We start from the raw sequence: 20096 nt of genomic DNA on the forward strand, positions 1-20096 counted from the left end.
ATGTACAGAATATGCTGGACGCCGTCACCTCCCCCCATCATCGACCTCAGCCAGGGCAGCTAGCTCTGTTCTCGACTGTTTTCTATACTGGGGTTTTGTGCAACATTTTTTCTGACAAAAGGATTTGCTACCAAAGCAAAGACATTTGAAAAACCAGTGCCAAAGGAAAGCCCATCTTTTTTAAACAACGGAGGACCCTGAGGCCCAGAGAGGTTAAGTAACTTGCCCAGGGTCACCAGCTCTCCTCCTGAGTGCCAGGCAGATCTCTGTCCTCTCTGCAGGATTCGGAGCAGGGGCCTGGCTGAGGGGGTCTCCGCAGACCCCCAGGGAGCCCCTCAAGGTCAGTCATCCAGGCCCGTTCTGCCCGCGGGTGGCCAGTTTGTATGAAGATAACTGTGTCTGAGCCTGGCTCCCTGAACCTCGTCCGACCACATCTATTTCTGGGCCGCAGAGCCCTGACGGAGCACAATTTGATTCATAAATTACCCAGCTCAAGGTGTGTGTGATGGGTTCTCCTTCCCAGATTTGAAAGTCATTCACTCCAGAACTTGCAGTACTTGGGGCCGGAGGGAGGGGGGCAGCTGGGGGACTGTCGGGATCAGCAGCCACGGAGGGCAAGTGGCAGGAGAGACTGGAGGATTCGGTGACTCAGGGAGCCCTGCTCCGAGCCAGCCTCATGCTCGTGGGCTCCGTCAATCCTCCCAGCAACCCGAGGAGGCAAATTCTGTTACTGTCTCTGGCTGGCAGGTGAGGAAGCTGAGGCTCAGAAGGGCGATGTCGCTCGCCCAAAGTGGCTGGAAGTAGCGGAGCCCGGAGTCCAACTCAGGGCTCTCTGATGCCCGAGTTTCCTCCCACACGATCGTGGCAATGACAAGACAAGGAATGGAACAAGTGACATTTAGAGGATGAGGTTAGACCCTGGGATATAGGATTGGAAGGGAAGGTTCAGGGACGCCATGCCGCCTCATTCTGCAAACTCCGGTATGCGCCTGCAGCTGGCCTGGCACCCCACCCTGCCCCCCCTTCTCACAATCTTTTCTGCCTAACGTCATCCAGCTCCAGGCACTGCTTGGTTCCACCTGCCCTAGATGCTTGGATCATCAGCCTTGACTCATATCTGACTTAGGTTCAGGACGTCACAGTTTGTAAAGCCTTTTCAGATCCCTTACCTCGTTGAACCTCCAAACAGCCCTGTGAACAGGACAGTTATTCTCATCCACAGTAAGGAAACTGAGGCTCAGAGAGGCCCACAAGCCCACAAGCATGAATCCAGTCCCTGACTTCATGGCGAGTCCCCAGCTAGCTTCTTTTTACATAGGGCTTTGTCCTTCTCCCAGGGACCTATCTTCCCCATTGGATGGTGGGCACCTGAGGACATTACCCATGTCCCCGACCTGTGCTTGGCACCTAGAGGCTCGGTAGTGTAGTAGGTGGTCTCTGGGGCCCCCGCTCCATAAGCAGGCCCTTCTCTGCACCTGTCTTTCCCACGTCCCACTGCTGGGTCAGTGCAGAGGTGCTGGAGGAGGGGGTGAGGGCCTGCAAAATGATAGACAGCACGAACACACCCCTCCCACTTCCATCTCCTTGGGCATCTGATCACTGTCCTCTTTGTTTTCTTAAGCGTCTCCCCTCCTCCTTCCCCCTCGCACTCCCACTCTGGGACAAGGCCTTTCAGATCATCAAATATCACAGGCTCCTTATTCGAGGACTGAGATGGCTTTATCGGAGCCCATAAATCTCTCAGAGCCCTGACGCCCTCTTGAGTGCCAAGCCTTGGGTGAGTTATGTGGGCCGGGCCCAGCCGCGGACACAACAGGCAGCCCTCTGGGGAACATAGCCAAGCGCCCCAGCACACCTTGGCACCCGCCCTCGGCCGGAGGAGGGGCCTCAGGTGAGGGTAGGAATGGGTGTTCTGGGCCCACCTGCCACAGGCCCTGGAGGCAACCAGGTTCAGGACAAGCAAGCAGGTGGATTCCTGGGAGATCCACAGCCCTCTGCTCTCCTTCTCCTCACCTTGCTCATCATCGTTGGCCAGTCTCCAGACCCACACAGGAGAGACAACGGCAGCTGTGAGGGACATTTGAGACCCAAATGACCCCAGTTCTAATCCCAGCATGGTCGCTAAGTTACCATGAGTCCTTGAAGGGGGCACTTCCCTGACTGAGCCTTGATCTCCTAATCTAATCATTGGGGTAGATGTGCCGGCCTCACAGGGCATTCTGAGAATCCAGTGAGCTCACACATAGCCCTTGGGGGCTGCCCGGCGTGTGCCCTAAGCTTTACAGGCTCTGGAGTCCATCAGCCTGGCCTGGAGCACTGGCTGCACCACTTACCAGTAGTGTGACTTCGAGCAAATCACTTAGTCTTCCTGTGCCTTGGTTTTCTCACCTGTTAAATGGGAATGACACTAATAATGAGATTGATGAAGATGATGACGCCCTGCCCATGGAAGCTTAATGGATAGATACATTCAAAGTGCTTAGAACCTGGCCTGACACATGGACATCACCAACAGGCCTTCCTGCCTCCAGGGACTTCCCGTAGGACAGAAGTCCAAACTTTACCTGGCATTCAAGGCTCCCACCTTCTGGCATCAGCCGCTCCTAACACCGCTGCTCCTCCAGCTGGCTCCCCCCTTCTGTTCTTGCTAGATGCCCAACAGGAAGGCCTTCTCCCCTCCATGCTTACCCAAATATGCTCTCTAAGGCCCAGCGGAAGGAGCCCCTCCCGCACCAGCCCCCCAGGAGCTGCCCTCATTGGGGTCAGGCACATTTGGGGCACAGGTCCCGTTTTCTCATCTAGACTGGACGCACCTGGGAGCAGAGATTTCATCTTGCACTGCTCAGGCTTTCTGGAGCCTTGCAAACTCCTCTGTGAGCAAATTCCTTTCCTCAGGGATGCAGCGGAGGCCAAGGGCCAAGGCAGGAGAGGCCCCTGCCCTTGGGGAGATTAACATCAGCAGGAGTGTCAGAACACTCCTAAGGGAGGTAGAGGAAGCTTTGCTCCTTGAAGCAGGTCCATTCACAAGTCAGCCCACATCTGGCACCAAGTTAGACCACACAGACGCACATCATCAAACCTGGGGAGTTTTTTGCGTGTGCTTAAATATACAGAAGCTAAAATTCACCATTTTATTTTTTTTAAGATTTTATTTATTTGTCAGAGAGAGAGCACACGAGCACAAGCAGGGGGAGGGGCAGAGGCAGAGGGAGAAGCAGGCTCCCCACTGAGCAGGGAGCCCAATGCGGGGCTCGATCCCAGGACCCTGGGATCAGGGCCTGAGCCGAAGGCAGATGCTTAACCAACTGAGCCACCCAGGCGCCCCTAAAATTCACCATTTTAAAGTGTACAATGCAGTGGCATTAAGAACGTTCACAGTGTTGTACAACCATCATCTCTGTCTAGAAGCTTGGGGATTATTCTTTAAAAGAACTTGCATTTACTTTTTTTTTTTTAACACCTGTAATTCAAATGGTTCAAAAGGAAAAAGTTGAAATGATTCTAGAACAGTGGTTCTCAGCCAGGAGTGATTTTGCCACACACGTGCCCACTTCCCCTGCCTTCCCGGGGACATTCGGAAATGTCTTCAGACATGGATAGATACATGTGAAGTGCTTAGAACCTGGCCTGACACATGGACATCACCAACAGGCCTGTTGTCCCGCAGGGCCGAGAGCAGCCCCCACAACAACAGATTTCCAACCCCGTGTCACCACTACTGAGACGGAGGAACCCTGCTCTAGTATCCCCACTTAAAGTTAATCTTGGTGAACATCTTGTAAGCATTTCATTCCTCTCTCTAAGCATATATTCTTAAACAATAGGAAGCATCTGATGGAACTATGCTACTTGGTGACTCCTTTTAAAGCAACAAACACGTCTTAAACATCCATCGTTCCAAGTCACAAACTTCTCTTCTGCAACATTATTTATAGCCACTGGCCGAATCTCGTATATTAACTTATTTAACTAATCCCTGTTGTTGGACACTTAGGGTGTTCCTAATTTTCTTTATTAAGCAGCGGCCATGGTAGCAGCTGCCCCTGTGGGCACGTGGGGTTGAAGAGAAAAGGTTTTTCAGGAAATGGGGGAGATTCTGATCCCGGCTATAACCCCTGGTGCTGTTTTGCGGATCCGCATTAAAGTGTCTTCAGAGCACCGGATGGAGGCCACCTGCCTGGGGCCCCCCGTGGTGCAGCGAGCCAGGCGCTGCTGTGAGCCAGAGGGCCGTTTTGTGACCCTCGGCAACCCTACCATAATCAGTTTGACTATCCTTGGCTACTCGGGTTAATGTGTCACACTTTAGAGCCAGTTATTAGCAAATTAATCAGAGTCCAGTCTGTGGTCTTATTAGGAGAGGTCATCGTTTGTTGGTTTAAGGGAGCTTGATGAAAACTGCCATTCTGTGAAACGTCTGCAAGGCAAGCAGACTGCCATTCACACCTACCTGAGGGGACTCGAGGATTGTCTTTCCCCAATGGGACAGCAGTAACCGTAATTAACCGAGATGCACTCAGCTCGGGCAGACGTACCGATGCAGGGGCATCAGGAGCAGACGATCGCCCCGGTTGGAATGGCTAATTGGCTGATCCCTCCTCAGAGCCCTGGAGCATTATGGTCTCTGTGATGCGTGACAAGTCACGCCAGTAGCATGCAGTCCTGCCTTTGACACGAACCTCAGACTGCCCCCCCAACTGCATCCCTGCATCAGTCCATCCGTTCATTCACACATTTGTTGAGCACCTGCTGTGCATCAGCTGGTCATTTGGGGAAACTGATCCTTACTCTCCCGCAGCTTATGTTGCAGTGAGGGGAGACAGATAATAAGCAAACACATAAATGGATGAAAAGAGAGGTTCAGAAAGCAGAAGTGCTTTGAAGGAAAAAAAACAAGCTAACGGAGTGGAGAGCGAGGGGCGTGCGGGGCCAGTGGGGGGTTATGGAGGGCTCCTCAGTGGCGGTGATGCTGGAGCTGAGGCCTGAATGCAGATGAGGCACCCCGCGGAGATCTGCAGGGAGAGGGTTCTAGGGGCTTCTGGAGAAGCTTTGGAGAGGGGGTAGGCCTAATCACCCACCCTCCCCGGCCTCCTCGAGGGTCCTTCGGAGGGGCAGCAAGCTCTCAGCCTGTGTCCCCTCCCTTGGTTGAGAGCCGAGGTAACCCACACCCGCCGGTTGCCATATGTTGATCCCAGAGCTGTTGAATGCAGCCCAGCTCAGGGGCCACCCAGGACACCAGCCCCTTTTGTCAGCAGGCAGCTAAGTAACAATTTTTAATTCATAAGACATCTTGCCCAAAGCCCGTGTCCCAGACTGACTCCCAGTTTTCATCATGCAACAATACTGTCAGACGGGATGGGGTGGGCCCGCAGGCCAGCCTGCCCCATGGACCCCGGGGGCCAAAGCTGCACACATACAGCTGGCTGTCTCCTGGGCTAGGGCTGGCACGGGAGGAAGGAAAATCCAGGGCCCATGGGTGGGGGGTGGGCCTGAACTCTTTAGCTTCATGAGAGCTGAGTTTAACTCCGTATTGCACCCCTCACAACCTGGATGACTAAGGGCCAGTGATTTTTAACTGCTCTGCGCCTCAGGCTCCTTATCTGTAAAATGGGTATGATAGTATCTGTCTCCTAGGGTTGGAGTGTGAAAATTGAAAAAGATAGGCATGCAAAATGCCGCACAGTGCCAGACACGATCATGTTGGTCGTAGGGAGACCCACTCACAGCTCTTTCTGGATGAGCTGCACCACAGCCGGGGACGGCCCGGTTTGATCCTTCCGTTCAGGAGGCAGGCCTAGCAGGGGAAGAAGGGACAGGAACCAAACTGTGCACCTACTGTGCACCAGGCACTACCATAGATGCTCTACTGACATGATCACGCCTGGTCCTCACCCGGCCTGGTGAGGTGGGAGCTGTTATCTGCACGTTACAGATGAGGACTTTGGCTCCAAGGAATTAGCAGTCTGCGGGAGGTCTCACAGCTGGTAAGTGGCACATCCTGTTGCTGGCACCTAGGTCTCTGTTCATCCTGCCAGTTTATGCACAGTAGACAGTCTTCACCTGGGTATTGATCGAACAGGCTCCAGAGACCCCAGGAGAGAAGGGGATGCAAATCCCAGTTCAGCTCTCTTCCCTGGGCAGGGCCCCTGACCCTGGGCCTGAGGAGGGCAGGGTGAGCAAGTCAGAGGCCAGGTGAGGGTCAGCGTCCCCCAGGTCACCTCCCTGCAGCCCCCGTCCTCCATTCAGGGACTGACATTGGAGTGGCTGGGTGTTTGAGCCCAGAAGCCCACACAGATCATGAGCTCCTCATAAGCACGGCCTTTTTCTTCTTTTCTGCCCTCGCCAGCCCCAGGGCAGGGCCAGCCTGGAGCATGCCCCCACCCAGTGTGTGCTCAGTGACCCTTCCTAATCACTGCTCAGGTGTCCTTCTGAGTGCCCCGGGGGACAGAAGTGTGAGACCCTGGCCCTTCTCCTCCAGGCCACCCTGGATCTTGCTGGGAGAACCAGGGATGCCCCCACCGCGCAGCCCAGCCTGGGGCTCAGAGGAGTGCAAGATGCCACGGCCCCCAGGACTGTCTTCCTGAGGCCTGTGACACTGGAGGTGGATCTTAAGAACAGGAAGGAACAGGGTGGAAGCCGTTGGTTTTCCTTTAACTTGGAGGGCAGCAGGCCGGGTTGCTGTTAGCCCCCCAGAGCAGACAAAGCAATTGAACGTCATGCCTCTGTTCCCACGTGTACCATCAGCCACTCGCTAACTGCTTTCCTCCCAGACCTGGCTCTCTGTGGGTCAAGATGCTGCCGGGCGAGATAACAAGGGGGCATGATGTGTGAGTGATGGGATTTGGCAGGAGCTAGGAGGAGGGGCGCCTCGGGATGGGGGGAGGCTGTCAGCCCCGGAGGAACAAGGAGGTGGGAAGGCGAGCTCCCATGGCCCAAAGAGAGAGCTGCGCCTCCTGTCCGCCAAGGCTGACCTTCTCCCCCCTCCGCACTCCCTCCATGCACTTCCTCTCCCACTTCCTCCCCTCTGCCTTTGACCAGCTGTAAAACTCTGAAGCCCTTTGCTTGACTCTGCTGCGCCCTCTAGCTGCCACTCCGCCTCTCTCCTTGTGTGTGACTCCCCACAGGTCTGCACCTGCTCACTGTCCCCACATCTGTGCCCCACCTGCCCACAGGGTCTCACAATCTGACCTCTGGGGGCACCTGAAGATCCAACCACTGGCCTCTGCCGGATCTTCCTTCTCCTGAGCCTCTCTCTCGATGCTGCTTGACCCACTGACCACTCTTTCTCGGAACTTCCTCTTCTCCTGCCTCGGGGCACCTGGGACTCTACAGAGTCCCCCTGCGTCTCAGACTACTGCCTATCTCCCTGTGTTCTGCTCATCCTCCCTGGAGCCACAGGTCTGCCCTGCAGTAGCCTTGCCAGCACCCTGTGTGTCAACACCTGGGTTGCTAAGAGCTCCTGCCCACAGCCCTGCCTTCCCACTAGTCCCCACCGTGGGCACTCCTCACCACCACCTGGAGGACATCGCCACGTAGACATTCTGCTGCTACCTCGATCTACCGTGGAGGAATTGATCTAGAACTTCCCAGAAAGTACCATGTTTTTACCTAGGACTCCCTCCTGAGCAAAAAGCAACTTTGTTACCACTCCATTCTATGTAGGAGGATGATCTCTTGTGTCTTCGCATCTGCTTGTCCCTTAGCATGGGGCCAAGTGCAGAGTGGGTGCAAAGGTGTGCAGGGCCAATGCCCGTGGGGCAAGAAAGAGAGATGTAAGCCAGCCCACTTGGTAGCCACATGACCTTGGACAAGTTATTTGACGTCTCCGAACCTGCTTCCTCACATGGCTATGTTCTTACTAAGTTATTGTGAGGAGTAAGTAATATGGCTGCACAAACGGCTTCAGTCGGTCCCTGGCACATGGAACTTCTCGATGAGTACTAGCTACTGTTCTTCCTAAATAAGGGAAAGAAGGCTGGGATGCCCCTTGGCAGCCTTTCATGCTTTCGCAGACTCGATTCACATCCCCCTGGCCTTTCCTTTGGGAATCTGAAGAGGTCTGGGTGCCTAGGGCTCCTAGAAGGGATGGCTGCCCCCAAGAGAACCAGCAGGGCCATAGGGACCCGCTTCTTCTCTTTTGTGAATGCTTTAAGTCAGCAGTTCCCAGGGCCCTTAGGGCACCGAGGTGCAGTCCCACTCCACCCCAGAACCCCTCCCCTACCAGGTATATCCACACGCACCTAGGACAGCACCTGTCGACCCAGGGGAAGCAGCTGTCCTTCTGCTCAGCAGTGGGGGCTGAACAGGTGAAAGGCGTCCCGGGTAAGCCTCCCCTGGCCCCCCAGTCCCCACGGGACTTGGATAAAGAATGTCTGGGAGACCAGAGGGCTGACAGCATGGTATCAGCTTCCAGGGTAGCAGAAAAACTTGTTTGTGTGGCTGCCAAGCCCACAGCCTCCTGGGAAGGGAGGATGGTAGGAGGGGAGCTAAGGGAGAAGAGCAAGGAAATTGTGACCCATCCCCGAGGCCAGAGCCCTGGTGAGATGCCCTGTGGGCCTTGGCCTTGGCCTCGGGGCTGCCAACTTGTACACATGGGCTTTTGGTTGTGAGGCCCTCCTGGCAAGAGGACAGGGTTGGCTCAGTCACAGGCTTGGGTGGGGGTGGGCGTGGAGCCGGTGGTCCACAGCGGTATCATCTCAGTCCAGCACAGGTAGCCGACCTGTGTGGAGAACTTCTATGTGTCAGGTGCTGTATTCACTCCTTCCATCCTCACCACAACACTCTGCGGTGAGGACTATTGTTACCCCCAATTTACAGATTAGAAAACTGAGGTCATCCAGATATGTTACATAACTCGACCAAGCTCAGCCAGCCAGCAACAGGCAGAGCTATCTGAACCCTGCAGAGCTACAGTCGCCCTCCTGCGGGCATAATCTTAACCACCTCACTATGCCACGTTGCTTTCCTTCAGGGAGCCTACTTATGTGTTCAGTAGCGTGATTATATTGTTAATGTCGATCTTCACTGTAAAACTGAAAACATGAACCTGGCCTGCTTTTCTCTACTGATTCTCTAGCATCTTGCACACAGTAGGTGCTCAATACGAACTCAAATGAATGAGTGATGTAATCAGTCCATCAGTCTTTGAAAGAGTCCTACTCTTGGCCCTCTCTGCTTGGGGCTCAGGGCTCACCTCCTGCCCACTCACCTCCTGCCCGTGCCTGAACCAGCATCCCAGGAGTCCTGCTGTTGCCATGGTGACAGACCATCAGAGCCAGTGGCTCACTCAGGTGATCCTGTCGGCTCCTTAGGTGTAACCCTTTCTGGCTGTTGGTCCTGGGAGTTGGTGATTCATACTTGGCAGGAGGCTGAGAGGTGAACTCCACACAGATAGATATGGGAAAAAGGGGTGTGTGTGTGTGTGTGTGTGTGTGTGTGTGTGTGTGTGTTGGAGGAGGGTCCCTGAATTTGAATGTGTACCAGTTGGAGGGTATTTGCCTGCACGTTTGTTGGAGAAAAATGCCTGGGTCGGGGGAAGTGATATTTTATGTGCGGGAGACAGACTTCAGGTTGGGGATGGGCAGTAGGGTCATCATTGGGGCAGAGGTCCTGAGTGGGGAGGTCCAGCTGAGTGTGCCATGGTTGATAACCCCATGTTTCAAGCCAAAACCCAAAGCACATCATTCAATAAGGGGCTTCTGGTCTGTGAATGATGTATAGGAAAAATCTTACAAAGATAAAAATTGAATCACATTTAGTTAAACATTTGGTAGTTTCCTTTATTGGGAAGAATAAATTTATATGGAAATTCAGAACGATGGGATGCTAGCCCTGGGGGCTGGGGAGGTGGGGCCCACACTGGTGGGGGCGGGTAATGGGTGGCAGGAGGCTCGGCGGTATTGCCTCAGGGCAGCCCTTCAACTCAGCATTTAGGGACCCAGCCCCCAAAGGGCCCTGTCATGTCCATGCTTCACCCCACCTCAGCCCTGATCACCCTGTGATGTGAACACCTGGTTGAGGGCTGCATCCCCTGCTAGAATGTGTCTCTGGCACATCATAGGAGCTCAGTAATTGTTGAACAGATTAGCTAAGGACACACAGATGAAAGCCTCCATCCTCCTGCTTCCCCAGCAGCGGAATTCCTGGCTAAACAAAAAGACACCCCGTTACCTTCATGCATGTCTATGCTTCCTTGCAGCCCTGTCCTCCCCACTACACCCACTCAGCAGGAAGGTGTCCAGGTCTCTCTCTGCCCATGGGAGGAAGCTCCGGGCATGGGTGAGGCTGGAGTGATGTCCACTCCCTGGCCAGGCCCCACGTCAGAGTCCCCAAAGCCCACAGTCTGAGAGTGACGGGAGACCTGAACGGGCTCTGCAGGCACCAGCTGTCTCTCCCCTGCGTCAGCCAACCCCTGTAGTGGCCCGGGAGGACAGGGGAGGACAGCCTCCAGCTACCAACCAGGTAGAGGCAGATGCCTTGCCAGCCAGCAGAGGGTTAGCCGAGAACAGCCCGTCCCAAAGTCTAAAGTTAGAAGACGAAATTGTGTCCACTCTGTGCTTTCCCTTGTTGATCCAAGAGATGATACGAGCCCCTAACTGTGCACAGATCCCTTTAGAGCCGGGGCGTGGGGCTTGGGGGGAGATACAGAGCTTCCACCTGTGTGTGTCGAAGGCCGGGGTATTGATTAGTTCCTGCCTGTGGAATCAGTGTCCATCCATCCCCTTCCCCAGTCCTGCCCATCGGCCAGGGCCCAGCAGTACTTAGTACTTACTTTGTGCCAGGAACTGTTCTGGGTGTGTGCGTGTGCATGTCCGCATGTGTGTATATATGTCTATATATTTCATACTCATTTAATTTTCATGACCTTATGAGGTAGATCCATTATCCCCATTTTACAGATGGGGAGACCAAGCCAGAGGGGTTAGGTGAGTTGCCCAAGGTCACACAGCTGCTACATGGTGGTGTAGGGATTTAACGCCACCTCCTCTGTGATGCTCTCCTTCCTTGAGCCTCCCCATGTGTGAACAGTCTCTCCCTGATGTGAACTCAGAGATGCTGGTTCTCACGCATGTCGAAGCCCCCTTACCAGGCTTCCTGATAGAGCGACATCCGCATCCCCCACAGCACCACGCACAGGGCCCCGGAGATGGCTGACTCTGCGAATGAATGGCAGCGTGTGAGTATGTGAATGAGCCAACAAACTGGTTAATGAGGAAGAGAGAAGAGTGGAATTGGGATTTGCCCAGATGAATTCACAGCCTGGCGGGAAGGGTACAAGGACAAGGGTGGGGGCCCAGGTGGGCCGGGAGCAGCGATCCTTCAGGAACCTGCTTGCCACTGGTTGCCCAGCACTGGCCAGGGTCCTTGAGGGACAGTCATGAAGGGCCCCCCAGCTTCAGGCTGGCCAGGAAGAGCCCGTGAACACACAGGGAGCAATGGGAGAGCAAACAGTACAGTGGCTACTGCCTGTGAGCATGGAGGGTCAGCCCGAGAAGTCGGGCCGCCTTCCTGGAGGAGGTGGAGGAGCAAGAGGAAGACTGGCACTCGGTGGGAGATGGGAGGGGAGGACCAGAGAGGAAGGTGTACACAGCCAGAAGAGGAGGCAGGAATGGACGTGGTGATTTGGGGAAGCTGGGGAAGCTGCTATGGGGACATGGGATGCCTGTAGGGGGAAGCATAAAGTGAAGTTGGTAGGGGAAACAGGGGTGGGCACAGAAGCTTCCATCTGAGCCGGTGTCGCTTGTGTATGATTTTTGCCAGTACTTTAAATATGTACTTCAAGTTCTAATAGGTACTTAAAATAAATGCTCATTCTTAAGATCGAATTAGGTCTTTAACTTAAAAGGAACTTTTATACTAAATAGAAAATTAGAATAGGATAGAATGGAATAGAATAGAAAATGACCATAAAAATAAGCACGAAGGAAACCAAACTAGGTTTCTGCTTTAGTCCATTCGGGTTGCTATAACAGAACACCAGGGACTGTGTGGCTTATAAACAACAGAAATTTATTTCTTAAAATTCTGGAGGCTGGGAAATTCAATATCAAGAGTGTCAGCATGGTCAGGTAAGGGCCGTCTTCCTGGTTCATAGACAGTGATCCCTCACTGTGTCTTCACATGGTCAAAGGGGCATGGGATCCCTTGGGGCCTCTTTTATAAGAGACTAATTCCATCCGTGAAGGCTCCACCTTCGTGACCGAGGCACCTCCTGAAGGTCCCACTTACTAATACCATTGTGTGGCTTTGGATGTCACCATATGAATTCTGGGGGGAAGCAAGCATTCAGACCATAGCAGTTATTGAGTCCTAGCTGAGTACCACTCCCTCTGGAAGCCTCCGAGCCTGAAGCCTGCTCTCTCTCTGTTACAAAGGAAAACAAGCACGTGTTGGAGGGGTGCTGTAGGCATACTAGCGCCAAACCAAGACTTTCTCCTTGACTCATTCCAAGAGACGGAGCAAAGGAGGAGCAGAACATCCTCTGCTCTGTGAATCAGTGCTGTCTGCTGCATGGGCTGCATCTTCCAGAACATTTCCCATTACTCCTTGGGCCAGCATCCGTGTTAAATTACTGATTCGTCCTTAACACACAGAGAGGAGCCTTGACCGCAGCCCGTGCCCACCTGGCCTGGGCCACAGGCATACCTGGAATGGTACTCTCTCTTGCAGGGAATACCAACAGCATCTTCGCCCTGGACTATATCAGCGGAGCGCTGACCTTGAACGGCCTACTGGATCGGGAGAACCCGCTGTACAGCCACGGCTTCATCCTGACCGTGAAGGTGAGAGCCAGGTGGTGGGCAGCTGCGTCCCGTGGGGAGGGCTGCCCACACTGTGGTACCAGCCTCCAGCAGTGCCCCCCTGCGGAAGCCCCCGGCCTCTCGCCCTGCATGGTTCCGGGGCTCGTGCGCGGGACCCCGTGAGGAAGGGACCACACTTACCAGGGCGTAGGCCGAGTCAGGGCCCGGTGCTGGGTACCTCACAGACATTATCAACAATACATAGGGTTAGGACTTTTATCCCCATCTGAGGAATGAGGGGGCACATAGGAGGTGCTCATCCGAGGTCCTTAATGCTACCTATGATTCCAAGTTCTCTGTTGCAGCCAGCTCAGTTCTTATACTGACCCCGTTTCTGGGGTTTGTCCCGTTTCTAATTCTGACAGCTCCCCTGGGGCTCGTCCCTGGTTAGGAAGCAGTAGCACAGTGGGGAGAGGGGAAACCCTGGGGTCCTTACCTTGGAGGTGTGCGGAGCCACAACCCTCTGGCCCTCTATCCCCTGCCGCTGATGGCCGGCTTCAGTGAAAATCTCTGATTTGCAGAGCCATCATTCCCTGCGAAACCCATTTAGGGTATGGACTCTGCCTGGGCCACAGGGGTCCTTCTCAGCCTGTCCCATCGACTGAGGCGGGGGAGGGCACAAGGCCTGAGGAGAAAGGCTTGGGGAGGGAGGTCCTTGCATCCTGAGGAGAATGGAGCAGCCCATCCTGGCCCTTGATTGGTCTCCTTGACCTTGGGAAGGCTGCAACAACAACAGGTTGATTAGCCCTCCCTGGTCATCTGGCTCCTCCGTCACCACCCAGTGTGCTCACTTGGGCCAGGTAGGGGCAAGGGGAGAGGGGCTAACACACTGCCTCTTCCCTACCCTGCATCAAGCCACCAAGCCAGGAGCCCCTCTCTGCCTCCCCTCCTCTGTTTGCTTCTTATGGAGGCATGTAGTTCCAGTTGGAGAGAACTGTGGCCTGGCCCCAGCGCCACCCCCACCATCCTGGGAAGAAGATTCTATCGTTAGCATCCCCATTTTACCTTTGAGGAAACTGAGGCTCAGAGAGGTTAAGTAACTTGCATAAGGACACACAGTCAGAGTAGGTGTCAAACTTAGGCAGTAGGATTCCAGAACCAAGGGGACGAGGTGGCGTGGTGTTGATAAGACAGATAAGATGATAAGACAGATCTGCGGGACCCCAAGCTCAGTTCTTCCTTTATATAAAATGTGAGGGTGAGTTCCCAAACTTGGCTGTGAATCCAAATCTCCTGGGGAACTGGTAAAAGATAGCTAGTCCTGGGCCTCCTGCCCAGAGATTTGGGTTCAGAAAATTGAGTGAGACCTGGGAATGGGTATTTGGGGGCCAGCGGGCTCTGGTGCAGAGACAGGGCACCCAAGGATTTGGTACTCAGGATTTTTCCCTGAGTCTGACACAGACCCTCATGGTACCTAGCACAGTGTTTGGGCCATAGCAGATGCCAAATTCAGTCTTGATTACCTGCTAGCATAAAAATTCTTGACCTCAGTTTTATCATCTGCCAAATTGAATAGTCTCCTTTTGCCCCTTGATGAGCCCCCAGATCTGTCTTATCATCACCATGCCACCTCGTCCCCTTGGTTCTGGAATCCTACTGTCTAAGTTTGACACCTACTCTGACTGTGTGTCCTTATGCAAGTTACTTAACCTCTCTGAGCCTCAGTTTCCTCAGAGGTAAAATGGGGATGCTAACGATAGAATCTTCTTCCCGGGATGGTGGTGAGGGGATGGGATCATTCACATAAAGCACAGGACCTACCATTGAGAAAGCCTTGGTAAATGATCATATTGTGATTATGGCTGCCTTCATCTCCGGGTTTTTGTCCTCTCCCTGCAGGGCACAGAACTGAATGATGACCGCACTCCATCCGATGCCACAGTCACCACGACCTTCAACATCCTGGTTATTGACATCAACGACAATGCCCCGGAGTTCAACAGCTCTGAATACAGTGTGGCCATCACCGAGCTCGCACAGGTGGGCTTCGCCCTACCCCTCTTCATCCAGGTGGTGGACAAGGACGAGGTGAGTTCCGGGGACGCATGGCCTGTCCAGACCCCCGCCCTTCCTGAGCCGTCCAACCCTGGGAAAGATGCGAGGTATCTCTGGGCTTCCAAGTCCCCATCTATAAAATAGAAACAAACATTCCTGCCCTTCCTCCCCTGCAAAAATCAGCAGTCTCTAATCCTCAGCCTACCCCCCACCCCCGCAAAAACTCTTGGAGCACACACTTCTGGTGTGTAGTTCTTCATTTAGTGATTTATTTAGGAAGATATGCTCATCCTGTTGATCTAGTATGTACATTATAAAACATATACCAAAAAATAGATATTTTATTTATTTTTTTTAAAGATTTTATTTATTTTTTGATATAGAGAGAGACACAGCGAGAGAGGGAACACAAGCAAGGGGAGTGGGAGTGGGAGAGGGAGAAGCAGGCTTCCCGCTGAGCAGGGAGCCTGATGCGGGGCTCGACCCCAGGACCCTGGGATCATGACCCAAGCTGAAGGCAGACGCTTAATGACTGAGCCACCCAGGTGCCCCCCAAAAATAGATATTTTAAAAGTTGGGGGCTGTTGTATAAATACGACCTTGGAAAAAAAAGTCTTATTTCTGCTTTTGGTGTAGTAATGACTCCTCCTTTTCCATGTGAGCAGCGTAAGTGCTTTCAAGGGGATCCCAGGCCACAAGGAGACTCCGGGGGTCTGGGAAGCCTGCAGCCCCCTGCAGGGCCTGCCTGGCTGAGGCCAGTCTTAAGAGGAAGGGACATGTGCCGTGAGTGAGGGAGAGCTCCAGAAGGACAGGAGGGAGGAGGCTCTGGGATGGGGCCCTTGCCCCACCAGGCCTGGATGGGACAGGCTTCCATGCTGATGGGGAGACCCTCTCAGCCTTCCTCCTCCCTGCCCCTCCCGTGTCCCGTCTCTCCCCTGCCTGTCAGCAGCCACAATCCTTAATAGCACTTCTATTTATTACCGCTGCTCCTGGCCCACTCTGCTCAGGAATTCCATTAGGTTTTCCAGCCTGTGGGGCTTCTCTGCAATTACGCCTCGCAATGCGGGACTCCCACACTGGCCTTGCTCCAGGCCTGGCTTCCCGCTACCTCCTGCCCCTCTCTACTCTGGTTGCTCAACAAACCACCAACACACCTGCCCAGGAGCCCCTCCTCCCATGATTCAACCGTCTCCTGTCAGCTTCTCTTAGCTGCACACCATCCACGTCCACCCCAGCCAACCCTTGCCCCGACCAAGGACGCAGGTCTGCGAGGGCAGGTCGGTCCCACTGTGTGTGTGTGCGCATGCGCCCATGCGTCAGCCACGTGCCCCCACCTCCTGCTAAGTCATCCCATCCCTATCTGAGATAACTAAAGTATGTACTGAGCACCTACTGTTTACAAGGAGCTATATTGGGTCCCTTGGGGGAGTGTAGCCCATGGGACCAAGTGTGTTCACACAAGGGTAGGAGGTACTTTTTAAAACATATGCAAAAATGTAGAAAGTTTAAAAGGTGGAGATAAACAGGTATCAAAACAAGCTCCAACATTTTCTCATGCCCCAGTGCGTCATCTTTTATCCCCCTGGAGCACAGCACCCCCTTTAGACACTGCTGTGGGAGTGAGAGCCTCGGGAGAAAGTACCCTGTCTGGATTCAGGCTATGACGAATGTCCAAGAGAACAGAGACGCTGGTCCCCGCATGCGGGCCAGTGACAACGGGCAGAGAGGGCTCCAGAGCTCGGCAGAGGATGGGGGAAGAAGGGGCCAGAGGACCAGCCAAAGCTCTACGGTGAAAGGGGGACCAGGGCTGAGTCTTGGGACACAAATCAGATGGTGAAAAGCAGCCAGGAGGGCTGGCGGGTTGGGCAGTGGCCCACAGAGAGGCCCAGAGAGAGGAAGCTGCGAGTAGGAGGAGGGAGCAGGCCGTACTGTGTGACGGATGCAGGGTTTGCATAGCGGGCTGGTGCAAGGCTGAGCTGGGACACAGGCCTTGAGCCTTGAATGCCAAACCGAGGAATTGGGGCTCGATTTTGGAGGCAACCTAGAGGGGAGGCAGCTTGTAGCCCAAGCTCTGGAATCAGCCGGGCCCTGTGTTCAATCCAGCCTTGCAATTCTTGCTATCTCTGCGACCTTCGATGAGCCGTGGACCCTTTCTAAGCGTCACTTTGCTCATCTGTGTGAAAATGTATCCATTTCTATTGCAGTCACAAATTAACCCTGAAACAGAGGTTTATTTCTCGCTCAGAGATTTTTTTTATTTTTTTATTTTTTAAAGATTTTATTTATTTATTTTGACACAGAGAGAGAAAGCACAAGTAGGCAGAGAGGCAGGCAGAGAGAGAGGGAGGAGCAGGCTCTCCACTGAGCAGGGAGCCAGACATGGGGCTCGATCCCAGGACCCAGGGATCATGACCTGTCGCTCAGAGATTTATTACTACTCATCCAGCACAGGTGGGCAGGGAGACCCCACTCTGTAGTCACACAGGTACAGGCTCCGGAGTCACATTGGTCCCTGCAGGAGGGAGGGGGCAGCTAGGCGGGCAGGCACCAGCTCTTCTGTGCTTCATCCTGAGCTGCCCGGAACTAGGGACATGGCCCCACCTCACTGCCAGAAGGCTGGGGAATATGAGGAAGAGCTACATATTGGGCTTGCCAACAAGGGATAGAGAAGGAGATCAGGCCTTTAGTCTGTAGGACTTAGCACAGTACCTGCCACACACCCAGATGTTAACCAGATGGTCCAGGGAGCATCCCCACCAGCAGGGCCAGAACCCCAGGGCCTTCTCACCACCACTGGTTGGGGGATTTCAGGGCCACCCTGACCCCTTGGGGTTTAGCTCAGTCCTGCTTTGCTGGAAGGCCTGTCCGCAGCATCTGCAGGGAGGCTGAGGGGTGTCTGGGTCCAGCCTACCTCTGGTGGTCGCTCCCCACCCAGGGAAAGGTGTCAGCGTGCCTGTGGAGGACCAGGTGCCTGGTGCTACCGGGGACCATTGCACTGCTTGCCCCAGGGAGTTGGCCAGTCTGACAGTAAAGGGCTGGCTCCTCCCTAGAGGGCCCTGCTTCTCCAGGGCTCAGTGGGGTACAAAGAGAACTACTGATGAAAAAAGGCAGCCCAGAAGCCCAGACTCCCCACCCTGAGGCCCTCTGGGTCACAGTCCAGCCTCCCCGTAGAGCTGTACCCAAACCATCCCAGACGTGGTCCTGGGCCAATTCCTAGATAAGACGGAGGAATAAATTGCTTTTTAAATTGCCCTGGTGTTTTTTTGTTGTTGTTGGTTTTTTTTTAATGTCTCCCATCTCTTCTCTCCAGAATTTTGGAGGGATCCAGATCTGGATGAGGTAAATGATCCCAAGGCCCAGTCTTGGGTGCTAAGGGTCAGGCCCCAGGTTCCCAGAGTGGAGTAGTTCAGCCACGTTGCCAACGTCCAGACTCTGTGAAAAATCAGGGAACCTCAAAGAGAAATCAGGCATCTTTTGTAAAAGGAGATTTTAAAAATTAGTTGTTTCTTCCAGTTCTCTTTCTGAGGGGAGGCTAGGTGTTGGGATTCGTGTCTGGGGTGAAGGTGGCTGGATTTGCTAGGCGTGGTGGAAAAATGTGTTCATCGAGCAAACTAGGAGGAGGGAAAGGAGCATGAGGAGAGGTGAAATCTTTTTGTCATAGAGTCTAGAGAACACGTGATTCTCCCTTGCACTCACCATTATTGTGGTTTTGCAGATGTTAGTGTGATGATCTCAATCGTACCTGTCTCACCGATTAAAATGAAGAATTCACAGGCAGGGGCAGGCCTGCTTTTGCTCGCCAGTGTAACCCAGAGCCTCACACTCTGCCTGGCATTTGGGAGGCACTGCAGAAATGTGTGCTGGTTGAATTAAAGCACGATTTAATGATAAAAGTAGCCATGAGGTGGCTCAGAGCTTTGTCCAAACTCAATCCTCAGTCAGTACCCCTGGGCTAAAGCTCAGTTCCCCCTGAGTTTGTGTAAGAAGGTGACCTCAAAAGTCCACAGTGGGGCAGCAGAGGGTGCTGATGGCAAACAGAAAGGGAAGGAGGAAGCAGTTTAACCTTTCAGTTAGCACTTTGTGGCAGTCATTCCCAAGAAGGATGCTAATCTAATTCACAAAGACTAGACAATGCTGGCATCCCCTCCAGATGGAAGATTCTGCCCAGTTTCTTGCTGAATCTCAGCCTCTGCAGGAAAATTCAAGACAACAATGGTACTTGAAAGAAGCCCTTTCTATCTCCCGAGGACTCCATCCTCATTGTCAAGTCCTGCTGAGTAATTTCTTCTCCTTTGCCCAGCTACAGAAAACTCACAGAAGCCGGAGAAGGAAGGGTTGAATAGGATAGGATAGGATGGGCTGAAACCAAGAGCCCATTTGTACTGCATGACAGTTGAGATGCAAATAGATGGTTGTAATGCAAATCACAAAAAAAATCTCAAGGCAAAGGCCCCAGGAGTCAGCCTTGGTGTGGAGCTCAATTCCGAGTTTCAAATTAAAGGCTGTGGTAGCCTCATTCCCCTGCTCCTGGCTGCTGGGCGTTCTCTTGTCTCTTCCTCGGTGTTTTGGAAAGCCACAAGAAATAAGCAGCACACTCGCCCACTTAGATTCCTTACCCACGCCCTTGGCCGCAGCATGTTCTTTGTGTGTTTTCTCCAGTTCGGTCAGCTTTTCCTCTCCTGATCAAGCCTGCAGCCCTCCCCACCCAGTCCTGCCCACAGCTGAGCTAGCCTGTCATGTTTTCCCATCTGCATGGGGTGGCATTATTAGGATGGTTGGAAGTTTCTGTTCAGTTGTCCTAAAAGCCACTCTCCTCCTTCGAGTAGATTCTCTGTGCTCTGCATCCTGCCTCTGCTGCTGCAGCAAGTGTAGATCATCCACGCTCTGGCTGCTTTACAAATGCCAGCAAAGGGCTTTGTTTTTAAATACTGTTTGGCATTGTGCGCGACCCCTCCCAGCGGACTCCGAGAGCTGAACGTTGGCAGTACCCCTCACCCGCCCTGTACCTTTCTTCTCAGGAGCTGGGAGCCTTTGATCCACTCCATTTCAGTCTCATTTCTGACCCACAGCTTCCCAGAACCTATTTCCTGCTGTCCTTGAGAATAGTTTTGCAGGGGAGCGTGGAGTGGGGCACCAGTACCCCCCGGAGAGGCCTCCACTGCCTGGTTCTGGCTATTTCTGGGGATTGGGATCATTTGAGAATGGCCTTCAGACTTCATTAATTTGCTGGCGCACCCGCCCCCAGGCCTTTCTGAAGGCCTCTGTGGAAATTCACATAGCTGGGGGATGACGTATGCATTCACT

General features: G+C 53.6%; 1 protein-coding gene across 1 annotated transcript in view; it reads left to right on the forward strand.

Annotated features, from left to right (window-relative positions):
- CDH23 (cadherin related 23) overlaps positions 1-20096 on the forward strand; it is a 359724-nt gene that overhangs the window by 163106 nt on the left and 176522 nt on the right. Inside the window, 2 exon segments of the mRNA XM_032423932.1 lie at positions 12667-12779; positions 14637-14825. Coding sequence (XP_032279823.1) covers positions 12667-12779; positions 14637-14825 — 302 coding nt within the window.

The sequence above is a fragment of the Phoca vitulina genome, unplaced genomic scaffold (genome assembly GCF_004348235.1).
Source record: "Phoca vitulina isolate PV1807 unplaced genomic scaffold, GSC_HSeal_1.0 scaffold29, whole genome shotgun sequence".
Lineage (NCBI taxonomy): Eukaryota > Metazoa > Chordata > Mammalia > Carnivora > Phocidae > Phoca > Phoca vitulina.